At 47.0% G+C, this 22,861-nt stretch overlaps 2 protein-coding genes across 2 annotated transcripts; both read right to left on the bottom strand.

Annotated features, from left to right (window-relative positions):
• Positions 1 to 2,359: 2,359 nt before the first annotated feature.
• LOC121456773 (protein RoBo-1-like) lies at positions 2,360 to 7,340 on the bottom strand. The gene is made up of 6 exons (XM_041665223.1): positions 7,253 to 7,340; positions 6,635 to 6,724; positions 6,338 to 6,439; positions 5,783 to 5,941; positions 4,777 to 4,911; positions 2,360 to 3,173 (listed from the first exon to the last, which is right to left on the bottom strand). Exons 2-6 carry the CDS (start codon positions 6,705 to 6,707, stop codon positions 2,989 to 2,991), a joined length of 654 nt encoding a protein of 217 aa, XP_041521157.1. The 5' UTR covers positions 6,708 to 6,724; positions 7,253 to 7,340; the 3' UTR covers positions 2,360 to 2,988.
• Positions 7,341 to 17,876: 10,536 nt separating this feature from the next.
• LOC121456150 (olfactory receptor 11L1) lies at positions 17,877 to 18,848 on the bottom strand. Its single transcript, XM_041663999.1, has one exon. The coding sequence runs from the start codon at positions 18,846 to 18,848 to the stop codon at positions 17,877 to 17,879; it is 972 nt and encodes a 323-aa protein (XP_041519933.1).
• Positions 18,849 to 22,861: the final 4,013 nt, after the last annotated feature.

The raw sequence follows: 22,861 nt of genomic DNA, 5'->3' as shown, positions 1-22,861 counted from the left end.
AAGACTTCCATGCCCTATAGCAGATATCATTAATCTGTTGGTACACCTCCTGAGGATATCCTAGCTGGTTGGCAGCCCATTGCCCTTGCCCCAAAAGCATATCCGCTGTCCATTGGGGACGATTATTCTGGGCATTCACTCTAGCTTGGACATGAGCTTTATCTGTAACAGTGGATTTAAAATCCAAAAATTGTCCCATACTTAGGCAAGCCTTAGCAATCTCAAACCAATCTGTAGGAGTCATGGCCGTGGTGGCGATTCTACGCAGCAAGGCTATGGTATATCTAGCTGTAACTCCATAGGTTCGAACTGCTTCCACTAAATCCTTTAACTGTTTATAAGATACAGGCTCATAATGTCTCTCATTAGTCTGCGGGTCTTCAAAAACTGGAAATGCAGATGCTAGACGAGCCCATGTATCTCTTTTAATAAAATGGCATCCCCCTCTCCCTTGTGAATAGGATGGAAGCACAGGGGGCGGGCGTGGTTCCCGTGGCGCTAATGGGCCCACACCCACCCCTGCTGACTCATTATGTGCAGGGGGCCACCTCCACCCATATCCTTCCTCCTCATAGCCAGCGGAGGTTTCCTCCAGATCTTCCTCCTCCTGAGGGTCTAACTCCTCCTCAGACCGATCCAGGCCCGCAAATTCCTCGAGCACTGGATAGAGGGGACCTCCCCTCTTCTCATTAGCCTCTCTTTTAGAGAGGTTTGTATCAGGATCCTTTTCTTTTACCTTTTTTTTTTTCAGGCCTTTCCAAGTTTCCTCCCTTTGAATCTGAATCTGAAAAACTGTTCTTGTGTTTAATGCGGGCCTTTCGCCCCTCTCTCGGAACGTCCACGTTGTTCCCCGCCCTGAGGTTGCGGCCGGACTTACGGCAGTGCAACCAGAGACAGCAGGCCAGTACCAACACCACAAACGCCACGAACACGAGACCAAACACCCAAGAACCCACTCCCGCAAACAGCATACTTGGGGAGACTGAAATTAGCATACTGGGAGAAACTTACCAACGTCGCCACTCCGGGTATTGAGTTCAGAATCCTCTTCAGCCCTTCGCCTGGCGACCGAAGTTCCCGGGTTTTCGGCACCAGCTGTGGTGGACTTCTCGGCCGGCGACGAAGAATGACCACCACACCAGGATTCCACTCAGATCACGCTTTACTGGAGTGCCCTTGATTGATGGGGAGCAGGGAACGAGAGGGCGGGAAAATGAGGGACAGGGAGCGGAGGGGAGAGGCAGCAGGAAGCGAAGGGACCAAGGGACGGGGGGGGGGGGGGGGGGGGGGGGGGGGGGGGGGCACTTAGGCAGCCGCTTAAATAGGGAATTGGCACACGGGTTGCCCTGTGATTGGCTGCCACCGACAGCTGACACCAGACCACATCGGGATAGGCTCAAGGATCCTCATCCATGCGGGAAGCGGGAACGCGCAGCTCTCAAAGCCATAGCCAAATATGGAGTTGTTTATAACCAACAAGACAGGATGTCAGCGCCATCTTATAATGGCGATCCTGTCCGGCTCACTACAATCTGCCTCATGCCCCATGGGATCTCCAGGTACATGGCACCAGACATGGTGTTTTTCTATGCCTGGGCATCCATGGCTGCCATCAAGCAGGATGAAATGCAGACTCGGGGCCTAGGGTAGAGCCCCCGACTGCTGTACTTTGCTGTAGCCCTGACTCTTGCTCTTGTTCTCTGGCTTCTGCTCCATAGTCACCTTGATCAAAGGTCCCTTCTGCTCCTTTGATGAAAAAGGCTGAGATGCATTACAGGTGGCAGAGGAGACCACCAGGCCTTTAGAGCACAGAGGAGCTTGGATGAAAAGGCCATGAACATCACCAGAGAACCAAAGTCTAAGGTCAGTTTGGCTTGACCCATTCTGGAAGATCTAGATGCCTTTGAGGTATAGAGACTTGTTTCTGGAAGGTTTATGTCTGCCTCCTGGCTGTGATATTGGTCTCTCCTGCCTGAGGATGATGCTGAGATAGCTGGGAGGGTAGCCCCAGTGCATGGTGTTAGGAGTTCAGAGAGCACTTGGCTCCTCAGTGTCATCCATTGAGGGAAGTCAGAGCCAAACTGAAGCAGGAACTTAGAGGCAGGAACTTAAGCAAAAGAGCATTACTTGCTGACTTTCACTTTGAGGCTTGCCCATCCTGCTCCTTATATCACACATGACCACCTGCCCAGGGACAGTGCTCTGCTCAGTTAGCTGGGCCCTCCCACATCATTATTAAGAAAATGATCTCACAGACTTGCCTACAGGCTACTTTGATGGAAACAATTCCTCACGGAAATTTCCCTTTCTCCAGGGATGTCTAAGTTTGTTTCAAATTAGCAAAAAACCAACCAGCACGTTTGGTTTCACTCTTTTTATTCAGATTATGAAAGAGCAATGAAGAGAGAGATCTGAGGGTTCCAAGCTGAAGTAAACCCTCTGCTCCACAAGTTGTTAGAAACCCTGACTGAGACAGAGACAACACTTAGGCTAATGCCGAAAAGTGCTTCCCTTGGTCTAGAGATCTGTCTCAGGGGCGCCATACTTCCTAGTAAGCATGAAGTCTGGGGTTCTCTCCAGCATCACACACATACATGTATAGATGTGGACATGCATGCACATACATACATACAAATGGTTTTTCTAGTAGTTTCACAAATTTCTTTCCAATATGAATACATTTCCCTCCCTTCCTTTTTTGCCTTTATTTATTCTCTTTTTTTCAGTGTTAATTTTTTTTAGTTGCTGATTTGGTTTCCCTAATTTTTCTGACTAGGATTTCTCGTCCTATATATGCAGGAGAATAGGAGAAATACTGAAATAGCCATCTCTGTGTATCTCATAATGTTACAAAGTGGACACAGGTTTTCACATAAAGAACAGAGGAGTGTCACCAGGTTTTATTTGTTCCATGTTTTGGAAGTAGCCATCCAGGCATGCCAATGGGTCCATGTGCATAGGGGTGTGAGATTGCCAGTTCACAGAAGATCAAAGCAAGAATTTCAGTGGGAGCAGAAAAATAAGAAATGATGAAACAAATTGGGCGGTAGGGTGCCCATGTGAGCTGCATGAGGTTTTGATCTTTACACCACCCAAGACGACCATTTCCAGTCCGCAGGAGTTTTCAGTTGCACAACCCTTTCCATATATCACTGAATCTGGCATTTCCACACCTGAAAGAAATATCCAGGAGTTAGCAGGATTCTTGTTCTCTTATTTCTCCTTATCACCCAGAGCCCCGGGGAAAGAAATGTGCCCAGAATGATCTTAAATAAGGAACCCCTGTTCTGGATGATAAACACAAGAAAAGCTCCCTTCATCATCAGCCGAGCCCCACGTTAAGGCTCAAGTAACAGCAGCGGGGGTCAGCACACCTTCTTTACAAGAGATGAGCTTAACATATGCAGGAAGGACACCACCTGAATGACCTCACATGTTTGGCTAAATTCTAAATTGTATCTGTGCTCCATCCTAACTTAGCTATGGAAAATAGCTAAATAATGGGAAATGCCACAGCTCCCCACAAGCTAAAACCCTTCTCTCAAGACCTCTGAGTTCCATGGAGGACTGATAGCGTGGGAGCATATGTCTCACTGGATGACTTCATCTCACCCCTGTATTCTGTGGGACATTCTGTTATCCTCACTCATCTCAACTTATCTAGACAAAGGTTCTTTGCCCTACTTACATAGTCTCTTCAACTACCAACAAATGGCTCCCTCCAGACCTTGGAGAGATAACCAAGTGCTTGGCCTCATATTGCCCTTTGCTCTGCCTGGAAAACACCTTCCAAGATGATCCCCTCCCTCAACTCACTCCAACTACTGGCAGAGTGGCTTTCTGTAAGACCCACTCATGTTGCATCAGGACTGGCCTGTGGGGTCAGCAAGATATAAGTGGCTAAGAGGGATGAGAAAGACTCTTGAGAGGGGTCTCAAGCATTGAGTAATAAGAAAGGACGGGATACAGGTAATGGACACAAGAGTCATGACAGGATAAGCATCAGATTGCTTTTCTAGTTTTCTTTCTGTCCTGGATTTGTTGTTGGTGCTGTTTTCATTTGTTTGCTTGGTGTGTGTGTGTGTGTGTGTGTGCGCGCGCGCACGCGCGCGTGCGTGCGCATGTGTGCATGCACGTGCATGTGATGGATAAGTGCCTACACCTATAGTTGATAGAAAAATTGTAAAAGTCAATCTAAATCCCCACAGCTTCGGAATGGCTGCTCTAACTGTATATATGTTCATTGACATGTGTAATCTTTGGATCCAGCTAATCTCATTACATGATGTTTTTTTTTATTTGTAAGTTCTTTACAATAAAGTTTGAGCTTAAAAATGATATGACACTTCTGAGATTAGACTATTAAAATCTATAGCTCCCCTTATCAGTCTGTGCCTCTCTGTCTCATCATTGGCTTGGAGAGAAGCCAATTGATATGCCGTGAGACCACTGCATGAAGAGGAATTGTCACCACCAAAATTATGAGTGAACTAGAAAACAGATCCTCCATCTGAAGGACTACAGCCTGCTGACAAGTCACACAATCCTGGGAGACACTCTGAGCCAGAACAAGCGACCGTGCTGGACTCAGGTTCTAGGCAGACATGCAGAAACCGGGATGCAATGAACATTGACTATTTTCAGCTGCTCAGCTCAGACTCACAGAACTAAATGCTGGGCTCACTATACCCTTGAAGAACATCCAAATCTTAGACAAACAATAAGAAAAAGTAAACAAGGGTATGTACATAAAAATGTCTGAAGAAATACTCATACCTGTGCCGGTAACCTCAATACACCTTTTCTCTTCCCCTGTGCACTTTAGGGTGGTAACTGAGGAGCATAAATTTCCTTTGGCAGTGAAGCAGGCAGGACATTCAACACCATTGGGTGTGGAAGATGGTTCAGGCACTGAATGGAGAGAGAAAAGTTTTTATCTTGGGGAATAGGCAGAAATAGTTGAGAACATATCTATCCATTACTCATATAATATAGCTTTCCCCTCATGATTCTATCAAAAAGCATTGCAGCCAGAATGAACTGGAAGGAAGCACAGGAGAAAGATGAACTGAAAGGAGGCCCAGGAGAAAGATGAGTAGAAGGAGGCCCAGGAGAAAGATGAGCAGAAGGAGACCCAGGAGAAAGATGAGCAGAAGGAGGCCCAGGAGAAAGGCTCTGCCGTATGAGTGCAGTGAAGGATCTCCCACAGGAATCCTGTACTGTCCTCACCTTCATTAGTTACCCTATTCTCTGCCTGAAAAAGAGGATTCCTAGATAATGAGGTAAGAGATCATCTGTTTTCTAAAAAGTTGCCGATCATAGGTTGAGGAATGAGCCGGGTGTGGTCATGCACACTGTACTTCCAGCTACTCCATTGCAGGCTGAAGTGGGGGATTTACTTGATCTCAGTAAAACAATACAAGTCTGGATACATGCAAGGCTACATCTCAACAATACAAAGATTTAAGATGAGGAATAAAAATGGTGAGGAACTCTCGACTGGAGGAACAGAGCAAAGCATTTAAACCTAGAGATTCATTGAACCTACTTAGAGAATAGACCCAGGACCAATTACTGCTGCCCAGCTGTCACCCAGTCTGTGTACACAACTGTGTGCACACATACCCAAGAGAAGGTATCCAACTCAGACCCTTTACAAAGGAAAGCTTCAAGCAAAAAGGGAAGGCAAGTGTCACGGCTGCAGCCCATCAGCAGAGAGATGCACCCATGGAAAGGCAGAGGAGCCCTGAGCAGGTGGTGCACAGGCCAGAGCTGTACTCACATGTTAAGTCAACCTGGTTGCACTTTTCAGTTGTGCAGCAGCTGTTTTTATATGTAAATGTCCGTTGATCCCCCAGGGTTGCTGAGATTGTCAGGCTTCTGCATGTCCTTGAGTCCGCAATACATCCTTTTGGTTTAAATAATTCACCTGACTGGGTAGCTGTAGAAAATTGAGCCACCAAGTAAATTTTCCTCCTGAGTTAGGGTAAAGAACCTGTCCCTTCATGCCCTCTGCCTTGAGTACTGTACTTCTCCAAGAGTCCCTCCATCTGCAATGGTCTGTTTCAGAGAATGAACCAACAGAGGGACCATTTGCTACTAAGGGAGTGACTGGTGGTAGAGTACTTGCTTAGAATGTGTGATGCCCTGAGTTAGATTCCCAGTGGTGTGAAAGTAAGAAGAATCACACCTGAATGGTCCTCATCATGTAGAACCCAGGTCCTACAACAAGCACATGCTCCATCTCCACCACTTCCCAGAACCCCAGGCCCCCAGTCTCATCCTGGAAAGGAAGCAAGGATAAACTGGAGACACTCAGGTGTGAGGGTTGGCTTACATGGTGTGCCAAATCTCTGTATTTCATTGAAGCAGCCTTTAGTGGTTTCACAAGCATCACATGGTTCTTTTTCACATGGATATACCGTACACTGGTAACTCTCTGCAAGGAAGAAATATACATCATTTAAAAGATAACCCCAGAGCCAAGTAGTTAGCATTTCCTAGGAGCCAAGAAGCCGTGAGGGGCTAGACAGACCACTGCAGTCTCATGTGGTTGGTTACTTCCCCAGGCTCTTGACTGCTCACCTCACCTCTCCCTTCTTGAGGAGAAAGGAATGCCATGTTTTAGTCTTACCCACAGAGCTGACAGCCAAGCTGGTAAAGACAAAGACTGCCAGGAGGCTCTTCAGGCTGGAGGACCAGGCCATGGTGACTCCTGTGAACACTGAATGAGATGCAAGTGAGGACAATGGGGTCAGAGCTATGGGGCTCAGACCTGTAATCCAGCAACCCCTGCACCCGACTGTTATTTATCTATATAGTCATTCATTCAGTCATTCTTTTTTTCATTCACTCATTCTTTCTGGAAGCCAAAATTTATCAAACACCAGTTTCATGCTAGATGCGACCATTTGGAAGGATGCAAACCTGGAAAACATCCCATATCTATATCAAGGCATGGAGGATGGGGAGGGGTCTTTCTTCCCAGGGAAGGAATTTTACCCAAGAGAATTCTTCTTGCATGGGTCTGGAGGGCACTAGATCTCCCTCCACAGTTGACAGGGCTGAGTCAAGAATGACTCCTCTGGAGAGCAGATGCAGGCTCTCTACGTGGTAGAAGGTTTTGGGCCACGGTGCTCAAGAGCCATCAGCCCCTTAGCTAAGGACATGAATTCACCACTTCCAAAGTCACCTTTCCCTTGACAGCTGGCCTCCCTCGCCAGGTATCACAGCCCACACTGGAAATGCTCACCAAGAAGTAGTCTGCTCTTCTGAAAGGACTGCCTTGAGATGGAGAGGAAGGCCAGTGATCTCACCAGAGAGACGAAGAAAGGAACACTTCCTCTGCCCTCACTATCACTGACTTTTATAGGGCAGAGGACCATTTCCTGGCGATTGGTAAATAGTATCTTGGCGTGAAGCCAAGAGTACTAAACTTCCTGATCTTCTAGAGAGAGAAAGTGATACCATGAGAACAGCTTTTCTTGGACTTCCAGTTGGAAAGGGATGGAGGAGGGGAGTAAGGAAGTATAATGGCTCTGTGCCCAAGGTGAGCTACAGAAAAGTTTAGAACACTAGAAAGTTAAAGTGGATACGAGGCTGGCCCACAGAATGTAGCAACCATCTTCCACCTTTCCTTGAGGCAAATTCCTAGTGTTCCCTCTTGCAAGCCTTCATTTTTTTCCTAGGGCAAGATCCTGGGATCCATTTAGTTCTCTGCCTACAAGGAACTGGGTGGCTTCCTCTGCAATTTCACCTTCCCTGTCTATGTTTATGCCAGCCTCTGGTTAGATCATCGCTCACCAGCCTTCTTACTTGCAATGGAGAGAAAGGCTAAGCTAGAAGGATCACTCTTCCTCTAGCCTCTGCCAATCACCCAGACCTTGGGCATGTTCTCTCAAACTTTAGGTGCCAAGGAGAGGGGAAAGCGTCCTTGGGGAACCAATGTGCAGAGTGTTGAAGAAGGTGTGGGTTACAGAAAAGGAACAGGGATGTGTGTGTGCCTCAGAGGCTGGAGTGTGGAAGGAATGAGGAAGGACACATGACAGTCACAGAGATGAAGAAATAAGGAAAGACACCTCAGTGGCCACGGAGATTAGCAAAGACTTTCCGGGAATTTCTACACAGGCCTGAAATGGTGTGTGTGTGTGTGTGTGTGTGTGTGTGTGTGGTGTTACTAGTGTTCAAAGTAAGTTGACCAAACATATCAGGGGCCCCAGAGACGTGAGATGGGAGAGACTTGCTATGCTCTCAAGGCATGCTGAATGAAGGTCATGGGTCCCTAGTGATGAAGCCTACCTCACTTCCTGGTTAGAGAGTGAACCACTGCTCAAGATTATGAGGTGGCAGCCAAGACATGCTATACATTCTACCCCCACCCCAAATATAGCTCAGGCCTTTTCAAATAGTTTGAATCTTGCCTTCCTAATTTGGAATCCAATACCCATGCCCTGTGGCATTTCATAATGTGCCCCCTGCCCCCCCCCCCACACACACTTTAATCCTATCATACCTTCACGTCCTCTCCCAGGGGCAAAGTCATAGCTAAAGACTGTATTTTATGGTTCCTGATTGATTCAGCTTAAGAAACCCCACTTTATGAAAACAGTGCTTTCCTAATTAACTGAGGAGAACAGAGATAAGGATGGCTAACTGCAAACAGGTTATGAGCCAAGAGGCCAGACTTCCAAGTTATGGCCACGTCTGTGTTACATGCTGGTCTGGACGCTGCTAAACAAACAGCTGCAAACTGAGGCCACTGTCCTTCATCCACGGAGAATGGAGCGTGGCCTCTATCTACCAAACACCGCGATGCTGACTTCCTGTCCCCAAGGCAGTGTCTCAGAGAGAAGGCTTGCATATAGCAGAGCTTCTTGGATGAATACCATAGGGTGAATGGGGCCAAGGAAAGAACACCCTGACACTGACTAGAGCCCAAGACCAGGGCCAGGGAAAAGAATACTATCAATCCTTGAGAACAAAACCCCACCAATCCCCCAGCTTGCCCCAGGATCAGGCCACAGAATCCTACTAATCCTAGGCTACCCCGGAAAGCTCTACCTCCCCAGAAACCCTATAAAAAACCTGCTCAGTTCACTCCTGCTTCTTACCCCAGCAGAGGCAGCCACCCTTTGGAGTCTTTCCAAATAAATCCCTGTGTGAGGTTTGTTGTGGGTGTGATTTTGTGGTATTCTTTGGCTCCAGACAGTCAGGATGCCTTTCCTCTCAGAGCTGTAACACTCATAGATACCCTCTTGGCTCAAAGAAGAGTAGAGATGACACATAGAAAAAAACCAAGAGGCATGTCTGGGAGGTGGTGGCGCACGGCTTTAATCTCAGGAGGCAGAGGCAGGCGGACCTCTGTGAGTTCAAGGCCAGGCTGGTCTACAGAGTGAATCCTATGACAGGCTACAAAGAAATGCTATCTTCAAAAAGCTAAAAAAGAAAAAACCCGACCTAGAGGCTTCACTCTCTTCAATGTGTATCACATACACACTTAGCTTCAGATAGGTTCCCACCTGCTCCATCAAGGGACCTTGGAACCAGAAATGACATTCTCCCTGACATCCCAGATAAGGACACTTCTCAGGAGACATTAACTATGGTCTGGCTCCTGGGAGCAGTTCTGAGCGGGACCCAAGCAGCCTGTTCTTCAGGCTCCGGCTCCCCAGAGCGCGCTTCTCCCTGAGTCTCACAGCTGCACTGCATGGAGCCCAGCTGTGCTGGCTAATTTTAATTACCCAAACAGCACAACCTAGAATCTCCTGGAAAGAGAGTTTTAAGGAGGAATTATCAATATCAGATGGGCCTGTGGGTGTGTCCGTGAGGGGTGCTGTCCTGCGGGGGAGCTGTCATCTGTGAGGGATGCTGTCTGTGAGGGGTTCTTTCCTCTGAGAGACCAGGCAGCACTTCGTGTACAGCATTTGCTTCCTGATGAGACCCTGGAACGCTCGAGACCTCAAGCGCAGTGGGTACTGAGGGACGGAGTGGGGAAGGAAAAAGAGAGCAGAGTGTTGGTGACCCAGCTCAGCCAGAGTGAACTGCAAGGCAGTAGAGTAGTGCTCCATCCAGGGTCTTGACCTGACCCCATCCTTTGGCATAGGAAGGAGCCCAGATCCTCTAGGGCAGGCAGAACAAACCCAACATAAAGGTGTGGCTTCTGGCAGGTGGAGGGAGTCATTGATGACAGAGTTACATTGGTGTAAACATCCCCACCTGGTAACCAAATGGTCATTATGTACTGCTAAGCCAGAGGGAGTCCCTAGCTGAGACCTCATTGTCTTCTTCCCTTCCTTCTTGGTGACATTTTTATCTGGTGTCTTGGAGAGGCACGGGCCACAGTGGGCAAAGTTATAGGTGAAACACAGCAGTTGAGGCCGGACTTGCAGAAGTCCTCAGAGCCTTTAAGATGATTTATTTAGCACCTACTGTGTTTCTTTCCTGTTAGGCAACAATGAATGGGAATACACCTTCTTTTCAAACAAAGAAAGTGAGAGCTCAGAGTAGGGAGTCTCCTGCTGAGCAATGATACCAAGAGGCATGAGGAAGGGTCATACCTCACCCTGGACAGACAGACATCCAGGGACAGGAGAGGGACCCAGGAGTCCCTGCCACTGTCCATCAGTGACTAAGCTCAAACCTAAGAAGGATCCTACTGCACCAGCCAATACAAGTCCTTGGAAGCCAGGTGGGGAGTCTGGAAAGTTCCAGGGGAAAGACTGCTAGAAAGTACAGAGAAGACTAAGACACAGGGCCTCTGGACTGAAACCTCCACGTATGGGGGGAATCCAATAGAGCACTCCAAAGTGCAGGAGACACAACACAGTCCTTCCCAAGAAGGAAATCATGCCTACTGCCCCCCAAGTAGGCCCTGTGCCAGGCAGAGTGAGGATAGTCACATAGCAAGATAAGCGAAAGGAGAGGGAGGGTGGCCTTTTCACCATCACAGGCGAGGGAGGTGGCTTCTGTACCTGGGCATGAAGTGGTTAGGTACACTGTGGGAGGAGGCCATGGGGGCAGATCCAGAGTTGGCAGCTGGGCACAGGGGAGCAGGCCAAGTGGGAGTCCTGGGGTAAAGGCCACCAGCAATAACCACCTGTCTGTCTGTCTTCCAGACATCTTCTTATCAGCACTGACGCTGACATGGGACACTTATCTGCACATTCTTCCTGAGCCACCCTTGACTCTCAGAAACTGAAAGGCAGGCAAGGCAGGGAGCAATTATACTCTAGAAGGGTTAGTTTTGCTCACTAACGGCAGATCCCCTGCAAAAAAAAAAAAAAAAAAAAAAAAAAAAAAACAAAAAAACCTGAGTTCAAGGATAAAGAAAATGCCATTCATGTGCACACAGTGTTTTCAGTCATACAGACCAACAAGGTAATGAATGCTGTCTGCAGGAAAACAGGCACAAGTGGAGATCAATTAAGTCCGTACCAGACAGGTCTCTCCTTTTCTCTCATTTACTGCCCCTAATCTTTATAGACACATGAAATGATAAATGTGCAAGTGACAAGAAAGTAAAAGTGAAAGCTTTGAGGGGCAGAGGGGACTAATGGGAGTGGCAGGGCAGGGGCGAGGAGGAGGTGGGGGTGAGAGGTAGGGATGCAAAGGATAGGGCATGCTGTTTCATGAATGCCTTAAGAAACCTTGGGGATTAAAACCCTAAAACATTAGCTCCAGCTTTTTGATCACTTGCAGATGGACAGCTTAACATTTTTGTTAGCAATTTATGCCAATCTTGCATCTGAATCACAGGTATGAGCTCTCTGTCTATAAGGCTATGGAAACATCTATTTCTTCAGTATGAAGGCATCAGTGACTTATCCTGTTCATTATGTGGTTTGCAGAAAGTCTTTTCTGCTTAAAATCTCTCTAATAGACACATAAATCCTGCTGGTTCTCCATTCTGTCCAATGCCTGGAGGAGCCTTCCCTGCGCCCTCGCTTTTCACCCTGAAAAGTACAAAGGATCACAAGACACACACACATGCACACACACATGCACACACACATGCACACACACATGCACACATACACACATCATAGCCCGTCTTCTTTCTAAGCAAGAGAGAAAAATACTTAGTAGAATCCTAATTTCTTATTTGATCAGTCAGTTCATGCCAACCATTCAAACTGATTGTATAAATCTTTATAAAACGTCTTAATTTATACATAAGAACAGAGAGCCAAAAAATAAAGAAGCTTCCATGCCATGATCTCACTGGTTTCTGAGAAGATCACATAGTTCCTACTCGATCAGAATGCCCCTCCTGAGTACACCTCGGACCTTGGCTCCCCTCCACCTCTTGCATAACTGCTGTGTGTAATTTTACAGATATACTTTTTATGGTTCCAGTAACAGTTGCTATTAAATTGTCACATTTTCTGTATCCACGTGTTGTCCATGGTCAGTACAAATTGTGCTCTTGACGTGGGGCTGGATTTTTACTTAAGAATCAGTGCGAGTCGATTGTTACAGAAGCAAGTGGAAATTTTATTCAAAACCAGACTGCTTCCCAGAGATTTCGACAGAGATGACTGTAGAAATTTTTTCCTCATGTGGGTCTAGACGAGTAACAAACAGCAGGGATGGCCGCAAGAGACATGAAGTTATGCAGACAGGAAATGACCGTTAGTGACAGTAAGAGATTGATATGGAGCAAAAGTGAAATGATGGGGCCCTAGAAGAGCTCTATGGGGAAAGGGACATTCAAAGCTTTTCTTTTGACACATGGTCTCACTGGGTAGCCCTGGCTGACCTGGAACTCACCATGCAGGCCAGGCTCTGATACTTGGCATCTCACGAGGAAGGTCGTGAGGATTGGTTGTATTTACATATCAATAATGACCGAGCAAGGGCCGTGGTTCCTACCTCCTTAGGCATCTTCACTGATCTGAGTTGGAGCTCTCACTCTCCTTTGCTCTGGTATTTTGTTTTCTTGCTTGCTTTCGAGTGTGTACATGAATGTTGTGTGTGTGTGTGTGTGTGTGTGTGTGTGTGTGTATCTGTGCACCACAGGTACACCTGGTCCCTCGGAGGTCAGAAGAAGACATTGGTCCTTCGGAACTGCAGTGACAGCTGGTTGTGAGCCACCATATGGGTGCTGAGAATCTAACCCCAGTCCTCTAGAAGAGCAACAAGCTTGTTAACTACCAGGCCCTATCTCCAGCCTCTCTTAATATCTTGCCCAATCTATAAAGAATTTGGGACCATATGAACAGTTGGAAAGACTGTATAAAGTCTACAAAGACAGTCTGAGAAGTTGTGCAATCAAATAACTTGCTAGTTACCTCTTTGCCTAAAATTGAAAAATTCACCATTTTTCTTTTTCATCAAGAGATGGAATGTGATGGCCAGTTAGTAAAGGGGATGGGTATCTGAGTTTGATCCCCAGAACCACATTAAAAACAAACTGGTGGTGTGAGCCTGAAATCTCAGCACTAGAAGGCACACATAGGGAGGGATCACTGAAGATTACTGACTAGTCAGCCTACATGACTTGATGAATTCCAGACCTGTGAGATGGCAGCTATTCAGGGATCTCTGCAGAAGAGGTGGGTAGGGGATGGAAGAAGTGTAAGAGTCCACAGGAAGCTCCATAGCCTCCACAGCAGGACAGCTACACATAATGAACCCACAGTGCTGCGACACTGTTCACCAGGCCTGTGCAAGCCTGAGCCAGGTAGAATCCCAACAGAGAGGAGGGAGGTGGGCATGAAGTTCCACCCCTAGCTGAGGAGCTACTGGCAATTTTTAGCTGCTGGGAGACCGAACGGTCAGTTTTCTCTAACAGTGTAGTCCTCGATAAGTCAGCCAAACTCCAGCAGAAGACTACACATCCAAGAATGTTGGGAAAGCACAAATTGGCTTTGATGTGAGTGGGAAGGACACAATATTGGGTGGGGCAGAAAGGGGTGGGTCTGGGAAGAGTTGGAGGAAGAAGGTGAATATGATCAAAATACACTGGACCAAATCCTTGAAGAACTAACTAAATATAAAAGAAGAAAGGAAGAAGGAAGACAACAGGTAGATGGAGCCTAAGAAATGACATTTGAGATTTCTTTCTAACTTTCACATACATGCATACACACACACCACACATGTACACATAGAAAGGCACATCACACACACACACACACACACACACACACACACACACACAAGCAAAGTGCTGTAACTTCAGGTATGATGATTTGGCCAGAACCAGCCTGTAATAAATACATCAATCAAGGTCTTTCAATAATAAATACAAACCTACATCAGAGAACTCCGAGTCGCTGTCTTGTTCAGAGAGTGTAAACACTGAGACTCGCTCTCATCTGCAGAGGCTAAGCCTCGTGGAACCTGGATAAAAATGCATGTCAACCTACAGATATGTCTAGCATGCATACAGATGTTACACAATCAAGGAAATGAGAAACTCTCCATGGCTTTTAAAACTGTCTTTAGTAAATACACAACTGTTTTTATCTGATAGGATTTAAGGTTGAAGACTTTCATAATTTCTATTATTATGATTTTTTTTCTTTTAACTGTAGAAAGAGCTGATCCCCACTTCCCGGTTGACAACTTCATAGGAGTGGTCAGTATTTTAGGCCAGCCTAGGTTACATAGTTAGTTCCAGACCTTGAAATACAACATGAGACCTTGTCTATACAAAAAGAAATCGATCAATCACTCAACCAGCCAATCAATATGTGGGGAATGATGTTGATTAGGCCTGTTCTCTGTGGTTCTCATGAGAGTAGAAAGGTTGATTGATTGGCAGTTCAAAGCCAGTATCCCCATTTATCATATAACTGTTGGTAAGATAGAATATTGACCAAAAATCACTGATAATCACATATTAATAAATGAACTGTTTTATTTTATAGCACAATAGCTAGTTAACATGGTTAAATTTAGACAGTAGAAGCATGTTGGGGCACAAAGAAGTCCTTCATTGCAGTGGATGGGCTTTGTCCAAGGTTTTGTTTATTTATTTATTTATTTATTTATTTATTTTTTTGGTTTTTTCGAGACTGGGTTTCTCTGTGGTTTTGGAGCCTGTCCTGGAACTAGCTCTTGTAGACCAGGCTGATCTCGAACTCACAGAGATCTGCCTGCCTCTGCCTCCCAAGTGCTGGGATTAAAGGCGTGCGCCACCAGCGCCCGGCTTGTCCAAGGTTTTGAACTAGTCTTCCCAACATTTCCAGGAATGGAAAACCATCAGATGTCTGAAACTGTTCCTTTAAAAGGATAATACAGGCAGGGAACACCTTTAATCCCAGCACTCTGAGACAGAAGAAGGCAGATCTCTGCGAGCTGAAGGCCAGCCTGGTCTACAAAGCAAGTTCCAGGCCAGTCAAGGCTGCATAGTGAGACACTGTCTCAAAAAACAAAACATCTAAAGAACGACAATCCAGGTAGAATAAAAACAAATAGTACTTTTTAATGTGATCATGGAGGGCTGGAGAGACGGCTCAGTATTTATGAGCATGTGCTGTTCTTACAAAGGGCCCACGCTTGGTTCCCAGCGCTCACATGAGTGCTCACAGGCACCTCCAGTTCTAGGGGATCTGATGCCCTCTTCTGACCTCCATGGCTACCATGTGGCACACATACATATGCACAGGCAAAATATTCACACACACAAAACAAAGTAATCTAAAAGAAAATCTAAAGTCATCCAAAGAAGGGAATCAAGAATTGTGCTAACTTTCCGTCACCTGGAGCGCACCTTGTTACAATCTGGGGACACTGGTGTTTTCCTTGGTGTGGTCCCCTGTGGGGGAAGAGAAGCCGTCTCATTAGTGGGCTGGTGTTGGAAGGTGACTCCGATAGTGCAGAACCTGCTGTAGCTCAGGCTTCCTGCTCAGGGCCCTGTCTTCCCCATCGCCTACCCACCCTGCCTAGTGGAAGCTAAGTATAAACCCTGCATGTGAAACCATTAACGTCTGTGCCCTCTGTGGCCACCTGATATTATAATCTATGCTGTTTAGTGCTTTATTGAGGACACTCCCCTCCACTAATCTCAGTTCCCTGGAAAACATTTTCTTTAGTCTGCTTCTGTCTTGGCACGTAGCTCCCTCTCCCCCAGGAGGGATAAATGCCCATCTTCTAACCCCTTCCTCTGACATGCTGTCACCACGGTCTTCAAATTCAGATCTACTAGTTTTTAACTGATCTCTTTTCAGAAAAATAAGCAAATCCCCTCTCCGTTTCCATAAAATGGCATTGAAATGACTTCCCCCGCATCCTACAGTTAACAAAGCATCTCCTGTGGTGTGCTGGCATACCCGCATTTGCCCACAGTCTTTCGCTGTATCTTGGGCTCTGGTCAGCACTTCCAGTAATCTTTTTATTTTTATATACTAACAGACCTTCCACACAAGTGTTTAGATGTACCCAGATGCTCAAAACCTGACGATCTACAGAAACACAACCGTCCCTCTGGTGAGACACTTTTCCTTCTCCCTTCAGAAGCTCATTTCTCAGGACAACTATTTACCTATGCCCCTGCCTGCCGTTCCTACCGGTCACTCCCTCCTCCACAGTCACCCTTCCCACAAAGAGGCCACCACCCTGCACAGGGATAGCAGCAGTATCTGTTTGAGATGCTTCATGAAAGTGTCTCCCTCCTTCTCCTGCCTACTGGCTGCTGACGGACAGATGCTCCCATCCCTTCCAGGTGCAGTCCTGGCAGGAGTCTCCCCACCCCCCACCGTGAAGCTTTACTTCTGTTTGCAGGCTGGGTTTCCTTTTCCTTCATGTCTCATGTTTTGAAGTTCCTTCCTGGCCCATTCTTCACTTGGTTCTCTGGTTCACATTCTCCACCAGCATGCTTGCTTTGGTGAGTTATATCATCAAACCTAAAATCAAGCCAGCTTCCTCCCCAGCATGAGCTCCTGCAGAGACCCTAACAGTTTTTTTTTCCCCTGGGTGGGGCGGACGGGTGGGGGAAGCAATGTCTCTTTTTTTCACTATCACTGAAATTTTTTTAAATGTAAAGTTTATCATTCAGTTGTCTGTATGCTATCCTTTGGTGCTAATTTAGACAGATTTGAAAATTCTGTGGACTTTTAACCTGTACAATCCAACTTGGCCTCTCTCCAAACTCTTCTGTGGGCTTGCCGGGTTCCTCCTCCATGTCTTCTTCCGTCCTCAGTGTCTTCCTCTGCCTGGGGCTCCTCCCAGTCTTCTCAGCCCGCAGCGGAAGTTGAAACCCAGTGTGAACCTCACTGTCTAAGCTCACGTACTGACTGCTTTTCTATGTCCCAGCACCAGCTTGCTTGATGGTTTCCACATACTCAAGTCAGAAGTTCCTTTGTGTTTTTGTTGTTGTTAATGCATTTCTCTTCCCTTCCAGTCCGCAGCATCCATTAAGGAACTGTCTTCCCCGCCTGGTCTTTCTTGTATGTGTCAGACTGTAACACAGACCTGGTACAGGTCAGAGGATTAAAAATATATGCAGGGTAAATGAATAAATCACTGGGAAAGACTAACAGAGATCTCCTAAGTATCATCTGAATTAAGAAACTAAGAAAGTGGGTAAAGTTGTGAACCTCAAGACATGAAGTTTTATAAATCTTTTGCCCCCATCTTTTTCTTTATTTCTTTCTTTTCTAGGTTGTCATTAATTAAATTAATACCTTAAAATTTTAAGTCATATAAAAAAGAAATGCTTGGCACTGCGGGCATTCTTTTCTTTCTTACCATGGGATTTCAAACTTTTGTCTCTTTTCATTTGCTCTTTGAACAGCGTTTGACTAACACCAGACTTTGTGTCTAAAAGGCCCGTCTAAGAGGGCCTTAGAGAAACTTCTGTACTCAAGCTGCATCAATGAGAAACAAATCCTAGTGCAGAGCCTGGAAGCCCCATGCCTGTGCAGGGTTCCCTACTGGCTGAGGACAGCGCCTTTCACTTTGGCTCTGTAGACCCCACACCTGAGTCTCATGATTTTTCTAACTGCCTCCTTGAAGTCCTTGTTCCTCAGGCTGTAGATGACTGGGTTCAGCAGCGGAGTGATCACAGTGTAGAAGACGGAAATGACCTTGTTGGTCTCTGGTGACAAGTGTGCATTTGGGCGCACGTACATGGAGATCATGGTCCCATAGTAGATGGTGACCACGGCCAGGTGCGAGCCGCAAGTAGAAAACGTCTTCAGCCTGCCGGAAGTGGAAGGGATTCTCAGAATGGAGGACACTATGAACGCGTAGGACATGAGGGTTAGAAGGAAACAGATGCACAGCACAGCAATAGACAGGACAAAGATGGCCATCTCCGTCACGTAGACACTGGAGCAGGACAGCTGCATCAGCGGAGGGAGGTCGCAGAAGAAGTGATTGATGCGGTTGGGCCCACAGAAGTCCAGTTTAGAAATCATCAGGGAAGGCAGGAATCCCGTGCCCACCCCTGTCACCCAGGAGACTGTGACCAGGGCAGCACAGTTGTCAGGACTCATGAGCACTGAGTAGTGGAGCGGGCTGCAGATGGCCAAGTACCGGTCATAAGCCATTGCAGCAAGGAGGAAACACTCAGTAGCACCAAAGAACACGAAGAAGTAGAGCTGTGCCATGCAGGCAGGGAAGGACAGCGTGTGGCCCCAGGAGGCCAGATTGGCCAGCAGCAGGGGCACCGTGGTGGATGTATACCAGATCTCTAGGAAGGACAGATGTTGGAGGAACGTGTACATGGGAGAGCGTAGGCGCGGGTCTTCGCTCACCACTGCGATGATCACCGTGTTCCCTGCGATGGTGAGGAGATAGAAGCACAGGAAAATGGCAAAGAGGAGGGACTGCCACCCAAGAAGGTTCTGGAATCCTAAGAGCTGAAATTCAGTGACCTTGGACAGGTTTTGGGATTCCATTTCCTGTGAAGGAAGAGCACATGTTGAAAAACATAGACTACATAAGGCATAACGCATTTGCAATTTTTGGTGTCTAGAATGCCAGAGGTTAGTCTTTTAGTAGTTTGAAGCTATTGTATGGTGTGCTGGTTGCTTGTTGGACAAAATGCAACTTCTGGGAGGAAGGGTTTATGGGGACTCACAGTTTGCAAGTAGGGAGGGTAGAATTGGGAGGACATGGTGGGGAGAGCAGGGTGGGGAGGGCAGGGTGGGGAGAGCAGGGTGGGGAGGGTATGGTGGGGAGGGCATGGTGAGAAGGGCATGGAGGGGAGGGCAGGGTGGGGAGGGTATGGTGGGGAGGGCATGGTGAGAAGGGCATGGAGGGGAGGGCAGGGTGGGGAGGGCAGGGTGGGGAGAGCAGAATGGGGAGAGCAGGGTGGGGAGAGCAGGGTGGAGAGAGCAGGGTGGGAAGGGTATGGAGAGGAGGGCAGGGTGGGGAGAGCAGGGTGGGGAGGGCATGGTGGGGAGGGCATGGCAGCAGGAGCATGAGGTAGTATTGTATCCACAGTGAGGAAGGAGAGGGGAGTAGGCACCAAGCTTACTGATAAGCTTTCTCCTTTTCCTTTAGCCAAGACTCCAGATCAGCGGGCAGCACTGTCATTTGGGGGGTTCCTCTCACCTAACTGACCTAATCTAGACACTCCTGCCTAGACTCACCCATAGGCTTGTCTGTTTGCTGATCTAGATATCAAGTTGACAATATTACATGTAGGTTTTCAGAGGGACAAAAATGTTAATTCCTATTTTCCTCTATACAAACGTTTTGTTTATTTGGGTTTCTTTCTTTCTTTTTTTTTTAATTTGGGGGCACAGGGTCTCACTAGGTAGCACAGGCTGCCCTGGAATTCATTATCTGCCTGCCTCAGCCAGTTAAGGTCTGAGATCACAGATGCTCACCGCCACACCCAACTTGTACCCACGTTTACAGTAACAAGCAGAAAATAGATGTCAAATTCTAGGAAGTGATCGAGTTCCATTTCTTTGCAGTTTGTGAAATCCTGAAGGCTCAGATCCAAAGGCACAAGGGAATGGCATACGTAGTAGCACACACACACACACACACACACACACACACGGACACACACACACACACGGACACACACACACACACACACACACGGACAGATAGAGACAAGCTGCCCGAGACAATGGGGGAGTTGAGCAGGATCAGAGTTTTGGTTTGCAACAACACATCAAAAACAAATTCTCATCCCTTGAATGTACACATTGATGTTCGGCATCAATAACATCGATAAATCTCAGAAAATGACAAAAACAACAAAACTTTATTAAAATCATGAACACGTGGAAGAAAATGTTTTTCTTATCTGAAAAGGAAAGAGGACACACTCTCTGAACTCTGGGAAAGTTTATTCAACCTTCCTTAAATAACATTTTACTGACAGTAAAAACTGTGGGTGCATGTGTGCTTGACAATGTGTGCATGTGTGTATGTGTGAGCATGTGGGTGTGTGTGAGTGTGTAAATGTGTGAGTGGATGTATGTGTGTGAATGTATAAGTAGCTCAGTGATCAGTTAATCTCCTTCTCACTCCCACAGAGGCCCTTCTTACCTATTAGGTAACACAGCCCACCACAGAGAAGGGTCTTGAATTTATGTTTTCCAAACACTGCTTATGTTTCTTTGTTTCCTTGTGGAAGACGTGGTCCCTTCCTGCTGGACTTAACTCCTCAGCTTTCTTTATCCACAGGGCTTTTCTGCCATCTCTGCTCCTCTAGGGCCCTGCCGTGTCCCTCCTGCTCTCCCCGATCTGTCCTCATTCCTAATCCTCTTCATCTGTCAGCATCTCACAGCAAGATCTCTCCCTCTTCCTGCCCACTGGCCACTCGGTGCCTAACTACTTGCTCCCAGACCAGCCTCCACATTGGCGTCTGTAGAGCCTCCTGGCCCGTGCCTCTCAGTCAGCCTGTCTCTCTGCTCCTTGCCTCCTTCTAATTATTAATTTGTGGGTTCTGGGGATAGAAACCAGAGGCCCCTTCTTCTTCACACTAAATCCCGTCTTGGCTCTTCACTTTCAGGTCCATACGTGAAGCTAAACACTGGGCTACCATTGACCATGGCTATGTTTGTAACACACGCTCACATGTCTGGTCAGAGTTAGCATCCCAGTGGAGTCTCCACATGACCTGACTCACCTTGCTGCCTTTGGCAATGCACATGGCTTCCCCAGTGCGCATTGTCTTCCTCCTCACCGAGGACTATCTCACCTCCCTCTGTCCTCTCATTCAGGGCAGGATATGCGACTTTGTGAGTCTCAGACTCAGTACTAGATCAGCTAGTATTTCCGGTTCCCACCACCCGCTGTTCTACATCGCGTGTCCTATAAAGAAAGTGCTACGGTCTCTCTCGTACATCTCTGCAAGGCTTCTTCTGCAGCCTTCCATGTCCAATCCACAGTACCCTAAAAGGCAGCTGAGCTAAAATTTGAAGCCATAGGCAGATCATGCCAAGAGCATAAACATGGCCACCACTCAACTTAGTCACCCCCTGGGCACGAGCTGTTCTCTCACTGGTCACATTGGTTCCTCATCTCTGTTGTAGCTTATATTTGGTTACTTCTGTTTTCTCCTTACATGTTTGAGTGAAATCGTTGGGCACATTATATTCATGTGGTCCTGCATGTTTAAAGAGTCTGAAATGGTATATTTAAATCCTCACATATGTGATCAGGCGTGCTCTCCCTGGTGTTGCGTGTATATGAGCCAAGAGCTTCGAGCCTCACGGATGGGAGTGTCCTCAAGCAGGGGGATGAGAGAAGAACTGTTGAGGTGTGATCGCACTCACAAATTCTATGGCACAGCAACAATGATGTCTTAAAAACTGGTCCTTTCCTACCTTAGCTTTCTCTTGCTTTGCGATAAGTATGTCACCACTGGACTCCTTCATTAGACTTAATTTAGATTTAAGGAGGAGTGGCCTGCAGGCCAGTGAGACCATAGTGAATACAAAGTGGCCTTGCACTAAATCCCCCGAGACTGCCGAAAGTCAGTTTGGGTTCCCATCCACGTGAAGTCCTCCTGCAGTATACACCCCAGTGCACAGCATACTTCAGAAACGATCTGCTAATCACTTCTTAAAATACAGGTTCCTTGAATGGTGGCTGCTTCCAAATGTCCATGTAACTTCACTTCTACTGGGCTGGAGAAATGCTTCTGCCTCCCAAAGGTTGTATTCTGAAGCCCTGGGACATATGCGTGACCTCAGCTCTCACGGTATCAATCCCCTTTAAATTTTATAAAGTCGTCACAATCAAGACTGTCACTGATCCTTGCAGCCCTGCATATAGCCAAGTAAGTGGCCTCTTGGCGTTACTTTCCGACTATTATGGCTTTATTTGCTGGCCCACTGAGGTACAGTTACCTGCTCTTTGATATAAACAGAGCACAGGTCCCGGCTGAAATTGCTGTGATCATTGGGTATAACACGCTGGGGTGAGTATCACTTTAAAATCTAACACTCAAAACCACAAACCCAGAAAGTGTGTGACACTGGACAGACATGAGAGGACATACCATGTTGTCTCCTGGATGCAATTTCACCTACAGGTCCAAGCTGCCCCCATACCTTCCCCTTTGAGCCGTGCCCAGAGGCCTGTGGAGCAAGGTTCCCCTTGCCCAGATAAGAGCTGCACTTGTATGGTGAGATCTGGGACCTGCCATCTCCTGCTGCTGCTGCTGGATGCCGAAGGAAGCAGGCTTCTTTCACCAGCCCTGGGTTTCCTGGGGACATGGCCCTTCTGAGACCCTTGCTCCCTAGACAGCCTTGCGTAATTTCCCAGTCAAGTGGGTAAACAGTGAGAACCTCCTGCTGAGTTCCAGCTCAGTTCCAAGTCTTCAGTGACAAAACTCATGGGAAAGACACACTACTGTCACATTCTCTGTGGACTTTTTCCAAGTTTTAGACTAGGGTAGGTTCCTATAATTTTGACCTAAACAAAAAAAACCCCGATGTTT

Source organism: Microtus oregoni, unplaced genomic scaffold (assembly GCF_018167655.1).
Source record: "Microtus oregoni isolate MIOR12 unplaced genomic scaffold, Mior012 000015F_ref0000493, whole genome shotgun sequence".
Lineage (NCBI taxonomy): Eukaryota > Metazoa > Chordata > Mammalia > Rodentia > Cricetidae > Microtus > Microtus oregoni.
This window is presented reverse-complemented; position numbering and strand designations above follow the sequence as displayed.

Coding starts and splice junctions, on each gene's coding strand:
- LOC121456773 (XM_041665223.1), bottom strand. CDS start 6,707: ATGGCCTGGTCCTCCAGCCTGAAGAGCCTCCTGGCAGTCTTTGTCTTT. Junction 4,912..5,782: donor CAACCAGGTTGACTTAACAT/GTGAGTACAGCT, acceptor CTCTCCATTCAG/TGCCTGAACCATCTTCCACA. Junction 3,174..4,776: donor TATTGAGGTTACCGGCACAG/GTATGAGTATTT, acceptor TATTTCTTTCAG/GTGTGGAAATGCCAGATTCA.
- LOC121456150 (XM_041663999.1), bottom strand. CDS start 18,848: ATGGAATCCCAAAACCTGTCCAAGGTCACTGAATTTCAGCTCTTAGGA.